Source organism: Lygodium microphyllum, chromosome 25 (genome assembly GCF_053477565.2).
Source record: "Lygodium microphyllum isolate KBCC chromosome 25, Lygodium_microphyllum_v1.1.10, whole genome shotgun sequence".
In the NCBI taxonomy this organism is placed as follows: domain Eukaryota; kingdom Viridiplantae; phylum Streptophyta; class Polypodiopsida; order Schizaeales; family Lygodiaceae; genus Lygodium; species Lygodium microphyllum.
Window position 1 is genome coordinate 125,158,879 of NC_141159.1, and position 7,974 is coordinate 125,166,852.

The 7,974-nt window shown below is 40.5% G+C and overlaps 1 protein-coding gene across 9 annotated transcripts; it reads left to right on the forward strand.

Moving 5' to 3' along the window:
* The first annotated feature begins 949 nt into the window (after nt 1-949).
* Nucleotides 950-6,709, forward strand: LOC148014703 (putative phospholipid hydroperoxide glutathione peroxidase). 9 transcript variants are annotated; one of them, XR_015688571.1, is made up of 7 exons: nt 953-1,353; nt 1,459-1,535; nt 1,928-1,989; nt 2,108-2,226; nt 2,344-2,481; nt 5,009-5,116; nt 5,323-6,709. XR_015688571.1 is itself a non-coding variant. In XM_087666178.1 (6 exons), the coding sequence occupies exons 1-6, from the start codon at nt 1,060-1,062 to the stop codon at nt 2,849-2,851; spliced, it is 759 nt and encodes a 252-aa protein (XP_087522304.1). In that variant the 5' UTR covers nt 952-1,059; the 3' UTR covers nt 2,852-4,994. The 9 variants fall into 9 exon arrangements, 4 of the variants coding, with proteins under 4 accessions (XP_087522302.1, XP_087522304.1, XP_087522305.1 ...); XR_015688572.1 differs by having other exon boundaries at nt 5,491-6,706; XR_015688568.1 differs by having other exon boundaries at nt 954-1,353; nt 2,344-2,526; nt 5,005-5,116; nt 5,323-6,702.
* Nucleotides 6,710-7,974: the final 1,265 nt, after the last annotated feature.

Genomic DNA, 7,974 nt, shown 5'->3' on the forward strand with positions numbered 1-7,974 from the left:
CTTATGCTGGAGGGGCTTTCTCTTGGATGTCCAGGGCACAGAAATGTACAGATTTTTCTACTACAGAGGTCGAGTATATTGCAGCCACAGAGGCTTGCAAGGAGGCTATCTAGTTAGGCCGTTTGATTGTAGAACTTGGTATGACAGATGCTATGCCTACACTGCATTCGGATTCTATGAGTGCCATTCAATTGGCCAAGAATCCAGTCTTCCATGCGAAGATGAAACATATTGAGGTGAGGTATCACTTCATTTGCGAGGTCGTTGAGGACAGGTCCTTAGCCATCTATATAAACATATCCTTAGCCATGGTGGTAAGTGGCGGGTTGAGGGTGCTCCACACACGCGCGCGCGCGCGCACACACACACACACACACAGATGCTAACTATTCTTCATTAACTATTGAATAGCGATATATTTATGAATATATTACCCATTAACTAGTAACATGTTAGGGTATATATTTACCAATATATTAATTTATTAATGTGTTAGTATATTAAAAATCAATAAATGAGAGAGAGAGAGAGAGAGAGAGAGGGGTTGCAAAGAGAGGAGAGACTTTAAATGGAGAGAGAGAGATAGGTCAACAATGTTAGAGTGAAGTGCAAAGAGAGTAGAGATGTAAAAAAGGGGAGAGAGAGAGAGAGAGAGAGAGAGAGAGAGCAAGCATAGGTAAAAAAAAAGCAACAATTTGCATGGTTAATAAATAATGCAAGCGAATAGCAAGTTCATTCTTTTCACAATGTTGTTTGTGGTAATTTTACGCAATAAGCCACCATGAAGCAGCCTAGCATTTTTATGCTAGGAGAGATGAAAAAAACGAAATACCATGTGGGAGGAAGAAGTGAGAGAAATATGTTGACTTAGTTTCCTCGTAATGTTGATTCGCAACAGCTGCCGTGAAGCAAAGCGACCTAGCGTTTCACATGGCGTGAAATATTCAAGGAATGCTAGTGGGGTTATTCGTTTAAGGCCTTGTCCCGGTATGCTTGAGCTGTTGTCTGGGCACAAAGCAAGCTACGTCTTGAGTTTTTGGAAGGACATCCGGGTCGCCCATGGTGATAAGAGAAGCTGTTATGGCATCGTCTATCACCTCCATCGCTATTCCTGCCTCATCAGTGTGCGATGCGAGAGCCAGCATTAACAATGCTACTATCAGGTACAGGACAGCAGCCCTTCGCTTTCCTCACGTTTTTAGCTGGCTCTCCTGTGCCTCTGTTGCGTCCGGCTTCTTCTGTGGCCCTGCCCTTCTCGTAACCTCAGCCTCAGCTTCATCTAGCATCAAGAGGAGGCATTCCACGCCTCTCATAGCCCTTGCGCAGAAGAGCATCTACGATTTCACCGTCAAGGTAAGTAAATGTGCACGACTGTCTGTATGGTCCGATTCTGGCTTCCACATCGCTCTTAACATCCGCTCCCATATTTACATTTGTATTGGCCCTTTGCTGATTCAGGACATTGACCGCAAAGATGTGAGCTTGAGCAAATACAGAGGCAAAGTCCTGCTCATTGTCAATGTTGCCTCTCGTTGGTGGGTTAACAACAACCGGGCCACCTTCATGCTTGTCATGCATTTTTGTTTTCCTGCCCAGTAGCATCGGTCTGCGAACTGCATAGTCCGCGTCATTTGCATCGCCTTTTTGGCTGCATGACAGCATGTGAAATTATCATACCGTTGCTCCATCGAATCCTTTCATCTTCTGGATTGAGAATGTACTTGCTCAAGTAAAGCCACATGCACACATTGTGATGGTAGGCCGCTTGGCTGATTGCGGGAGTTTCAGTGATGAATTTTCATACTTGACCATAGGATTACCACCTATTCCCAGTAGGGGTTTCAGAAGGCTAGATTGTCTCAGTCATGGGCTTATTGGCAAAATCAGGCAGGGGCCTAAAAGTAACCTAACAGTTCATCATCTGCAGTGGCCTAACAACATCGAATTACACAGACCTAGCAAGGCTGTACAAAAAATTGAAGGGGCAAGGTAAGACCCCACCCATTGAGAACTGTGTAAAGTTGTATGCTTTCTGCATGTTTTTGCTGCATTAGCTAATCCTTTGCAGTTTTTCCGAATCTTTAACTTAATTGTTGTGTGGTGGCAGAGTTTGAAATCTTGGCATTCCCATGCAACCAATTTGGAGGCCAAGAGCCTGGAACAAATCAACAGATCAAGGAGTTTGCATGCTCAAGGTTTAAGGCAGAGTATCCCATATTTGACAAGGTTGGCTTGGTTTTTTCTAGGGGAAGAATTTGTAATAATAATAAGTGCTATCCACTCTTAAAGAATGTGTTCTGTCTTGACTGAGGCTTGCTCTCAAGCTGGGTTGCCTTTTTGTAGGTTGATGTAAATGGTATCAATACCGCTCCCATTTATAAATTTCTCAAATCAAGCAAGAGCTCGGGGCTGTTTGGGAGTTCATTTGGTGACAACATAAAGTGGAACTTTGCAAAGTTTTTGGTGGACAAGAATGGGCAAGTTTTTCAAAGATTCGAGCCCTCCATTTCTCCTCTGCAAATAGAGGTTCTACACATTTTTTGCATGTCTAAGCTGTTCATAGATTTGACCTTTTCTGTGATGCTTCATGTTCATGTTCTTGGGTAGTCATCATCCTCATTTAGCTTTTGCTCATGTAACATCCGTTTCATAGCAGTACAGTTCCTGCAAGTGCACTTTTGCTTGCGGCCTTTTACAGATTTGGATTATGGTGTTGTGTGCTGTTCAACCAGCACATCTAGGTTTCAACTCAGCCTTGCATGTGCAACCTGATTCCACCGTTGGCCATGCTTTCATAACAGAACAAATCTACATTGGACTTTTCTAGGTTTGCGCTTGCAAAAGTCTGTGACTAACCAGCTGAGGAATGATGGAGGTCATCATAAAGTGGTTGGAAACAACTGCAGGAGATTATAGCACTTTTGCAGCATTTGTAGCCTTTAAGGTTGTTGTCGGTTGCGATCTTCGCTCAAGCAATTAGTGAGAGTACAATGAGTTCACCATGTGGTGGAGTCATTACTTGGTTATCATTCTGCGCAGTCTTGGCATATGAGGTGGTCCTTATGTTTGCTTATTAAGTGCTGCTCCTGCAGAGATGGGCTTGTAATATGCTTAACCCCATTTACAACAGGGTATGCTGCTGTTTTAGTCCCAAATCTCATCACGATAGGTTACAACAGCACCTTGGGCTCCGATTCTCTCTTCTTCCTTGCGATTCCTTTTTGCACACTTTTATTGTGGACTAAGTGTATTTTCTTCTTAGTTCTATTGTGGGAAATCTCATTATTTGTTAGAAGAACATTATGGGATTGCATGGGAACCGTGTAGAGCAGGTATATTTGGAAGTTTGCTCCCTGAATTTGAGCTTTAAGCTGGATGTGTTTTCTAGGTTCTGGACCGGCTGAAGCCTACATATGGACTTCTGAAAAGTTATGAGCTGATGTAAACAAGGATGGCATAGTCTTTGGACACTAGGAGAGTACTGGTGTTCATTTGAGTCGATTAACAACGTTGATAGGGTCCTTGAGCATCTATAGAGTGTTGGAATGTACATAAGAGAATGAAGAAAACACAAAACTGAAATTTGATTGTAACCGGAAGAGAGCTGATACAACAGCCCGTGCATGTGTGGCTATAGCCACATCAATAAGGGCACAGGATCTGAAGGGACAAAAGAGAAATATGACCGAGGAAGATGATGGCTGACTGAATGTGATTGCAACAACAGAGGAGGGTGAGATGGGCTGCGCGCAATAGAATGGAGGGTGATGACCTCTCCTAGAAGTAGAGAGGGGAGCTATAAACTGGCCAATTCATCTAGAATGCTGTCGATCTGCTGCTATAACTCCAGAATCTGGCCTATTTCCTCTCAAAAGTGGTCAGCTAAAGCAACTGCATCGGAAAAGGTGGCCTGACCATAAAACTGGTCTAGAAAATTATCTGCCCTGCAGTACTAATGACTGCTCAGCATGCATGAACAGTAGAAGGAAAAGAATAATTGCTGGTGTGCCATGTAGGCTGCCTGGGAGAGGCTGGGATAGGACTAGGAAGCCATGGACAGGACAGAGAAACCCAATCTCCACCTGATGTGTCTTATCACGAGACAATTGTCACACAAGGAAGATTGACAGACAAAGACAATGTCAGAGTTCCAGAAAACCTCATGTGGCTCAAACTGAGGCTGATAAGCCAGAGATGAATGTAGAGAAAGACATGGAAAATTATTTTTGCTAACATGTGGAGCGTAGAGCCTCCCTTGGTTCAAATGTCGGTGACACTGATTGAGATGCTATCCCCTTCCCACAAAATTCTGATTCCCACAGGGCTTGCTCAAGTTTGTACTCTTTCCCCCCCCCCCTTGGGCACCATTTGGGGCCTGAGATTTGGACTGCAGGCTGCTGCTAGCCCTGGAGGCTTTCATGCCATTGCAGCCTTCTCATCTGCCGGCTGATGCTTACCACCTGGAGGGAACTGTACAAGCTTCCACCAGACATATGTAGCTTGCTTTCCTTCTACATACAGGTGCTGCCACCCATCCTCTCCACATTTTGGAATAGTGTAGTCATTCCCTTCTAGCTGCTGTCCAATACTCAAGACAGTTGTGTTTCATCTATAGTTTCCCTTGAGGAGAGGTTGTGTTGCATCCAGCCTGCCATCATCAGATGTTGTAGATAGCCATTGCATTTCATTCATCACAAAGTCTTACATTTCTTGGGGCCAGCTTTCTGAAGGTCTAGACCTCTTTTGGAGGCCCTACGGATCTATGAGAGTGAAGGACATAACAGTGATCTCATATAATGTCTGAACATAGAACACAGTAAATGGAAACTCAGGAAGCATGGCATTGCAATGGAATGGAGGGGAAGAGAGAAGGGGGAAAAGAGAGAGGGTTGGAGGAAATGTGCCAACATTCAAGTCTTTGGGGATGTGGATGGTAGGGCTTTCTAGATCTCATCAGTTTTAAACATAGCGAAACACTGATATTCTTAATTATCTTTTTTGCAGAAAGATATAAGGAAGCTTCTGAGTGCTTGACGAAGATTTTACATGCCTCTTAAACAAGGCTTTGTACATTGGAGTAAAACATTAATTACAAGTTTTAGCTCTATGTTGAATGGTGAGTATTTTTATGTCATTTGCTTCTATCAAAACTTCACACCGGATTTTTATTGCATTTATTCAAAACATGCATAAATATAGGATTCTAGTAATGATTAGGATTTATTTACCATCTTCAAATGCCCTAGTTAGTAGCCTAGAGTAATGGATAGTCACCATTCAATGCTTCTTGTTTCTCATAGTTTCTCTTTGAATCACATTTAGAGAGACTACAATTAGTAGTGGCAAGAAATAAAGGCTTCTTTTCACTAGGAGAGTCCAATATTGGACTTGGAGGACTATGCTTGGCTTTTCAAAAGGGAGTTTTGGCTGTTTCTCACTCGGTTGCTGTTGGTTAAATACTAATGTAAATTTCATAATGGACTCCCAAAGGACTTATGAAGGTCGCTTTGGTTCAACAAAGGCAAGGGATCGTTTGCTCACGGTAAGGGCTCATTTTCATGCTAAGCATGTGTTGGAGCTTTTTCTTGATTTTTCACGTGTACAAATCCCTCAAGAAAGGAAACCAATTCTTGTCGATTGTTGAAATCATCATGACACATGTAGTGGTTTACTTTCGTGTTGTAATTTGACACTTAATGAATTTTGAAAGAAATGGCTAGAAATTGGAAGACTTGATAGTGGAGGAGATTTGGCAACATAAAATTGGTTTGCATGCAAATATATCAAGGATAATGGTTTTCTATTGTGTGCCTTGGACATTTGCAAGTGATTAGGAAAGAGATGAGGCTAACTATGTAAAAAGGATTGAATATAGGTTTGACGAAGTGATTATTACTCCTGAACTATTTCACAATATTAGAGATATATGTGACTTTTGAAAACATTTTTAGTTGTATTGTAAGCTTTTTTCATGTCTTAGTGAAATTTATGAAGTCAAGTTGGGTCCACAAGTATATGTGGATACATTACAATCTCGAAGGTTTTTATATGGGGTATCTTGCACCCTAAATATTTGGATCAAGCAATGAAGAAGAGGAAGCCACAACAACTAGAGTGGTAGGCTATACTTGTTGCATCTTACATATTTTGGCATTGTTAGTATAGAGGTGCTCATTCATCATATACTAGTTGCTCTGTGTCTAGATTTTCTAGTGCTTTGCATTGATGTCGGACTGGTATCAATCAATAATAGTTATGGGAGTTCGCATCATAATGCACATTGCATCTCGCAAGAAGGTTGATGGGTGATTGAGTCACTATGCACTTGTATGTATGTAAGTATACGTATGCGTGTATTTAATAGTTGCATTTCCATTTGTGTGGTCTCGTAAGTGTATGTATACTCTTTTTCCTTTGTCCTTTTCCTCTCATCTCATTCATTTTCTTTGAATCCTTCTCATATTTTTTCTCTCATATGTGTGCATGTTGTGTATGCTTGTGTGTGCATGTGTATGCACACATATACACGTGTAGGTACATGTTTGTGCGCAGATGTATGTGTTTGTATGTGTATGCATGCATATAAATATGCATGTTTTATAAGGTTATATTCATTCTTTTCTCTTTTAGTTCCTCTTTTCTCTTTCATAGCTCTTAGTCTCTCTCTCTCTCTCTCTCTCTCTCTCTTCCCCCCCCTCTCTCTATCTTTTCTCTTGCTCATACATTTTGTGCGTACATGCATGTGTGTATGTGGATACACGAGTGTTTGTGTTTGCACATAGATGTGTATACGTACATGTGTATGTTTGTCAAGTTGAATCATTCAATCATTATTTCATGAATAAAATCCATCTCTTTTAATAGTATGTGTAACTTTTGGTGTTTCATGGGTGTAGACACATTGCATTCATATTTTCAACCATTAAAATATAATTTCATCTCATCTCTTCAATTAGAAAGAAATGCATCTCTCTCTCTCTCTCTCTCTCTCTCAATGAGTTAACTTTTCAAAGGTGCATATTTCCCCTTTTAATCATTATATTATCCTTCCAAGGAAAACCTTTTCATTTTTTGTTTACCATTTTTTTCTCTCTATAAGTACCATTACCTTTTAGTAATACATCTGCGCTTCTTGTGTAGTCTTTTTTAAAAGCCTTCTATGATCATCATGTTGTGATTATTGTGTTTCTTTTGCTATATTACACGGTGTTTTGTGCTTAAGTTGTTTCTTTCCCCAAGTAGTATTGAATTAGTGAGTTAAAAGCTTGCACGAATGAGAGCCAAGGTTGTAAGTGACGGTAGAGGTATACTCAAGAAGGTTGTGTAAGACATGTCTTGCATGTGTGAAGGGTGAAGTTGTTTGAATAGCACTTGAATCCTTGCTTTAGTCAAGTAATTCCTCATTGGCACCTCAAGGAGCATTGCATGGAGCTTTTGGTGTCGCTTTCAACACCTTTTTGGAATGATATAAATCCCTTGGCAATTCCACTATCATGATAGATGAAGTAAACCTTAGCACTAAATGGATATTGCTAAAGATTGGTGTTACCCATAGTTATGGGGAAAATAATATCTTCAAGTTTCGATTATCAACCTTGTACATTGAAGATCAAAGTATTCGCACTATAGGTAATAGACTTGCACAAGACACTATAGGTTATTAGACTTGCACAAGAACATGTTAACCTATTAACCTTAGTGATGCATAAGATCTAGAAATAAAAAACCCAAAAAACTTATTTGTATTTGCATCTTGATTACTTAGTTATAGAATTATTTCTTTATTTTGTAGAAGTCTTAATGTATTCTACATGGCTGTGGTATTAGGTATTAGGCACTTAAGAGTTGATGGACATGATTGTAGGAGTAGTGGTGTCCTTGCTATTTAATGGTCTAATATTTTTTGAGCTTAGGCTCGATTATGTAATTTTAGTCGAGGATCCATATTTGCCAAAATTGTTTTTGTTACATATC

Coding starts and splice junctions, on each gene's coding strand:
- LOC148014703 (XM_087666176.1), top strand. CDS start 1,060: ATGGTGATAAGAGAAGCTGTTATGGCATCGTCTATCACCTCCATCGCT. Junction 1,536..1,927: donor GTCAATGTTGCCTCTCGTTG/GTGGGTTAACAA, acceptor CATCATCTGCAG/TGGCCTAACAACATCGAATT. Junction 1,990..2,107: donor CAAAAAATTGAAGGGGCAAG/GTAAGACCCCAC, acceptor GTGTGGTGGCAG/AGTTTGAAATCTTGGCATTC.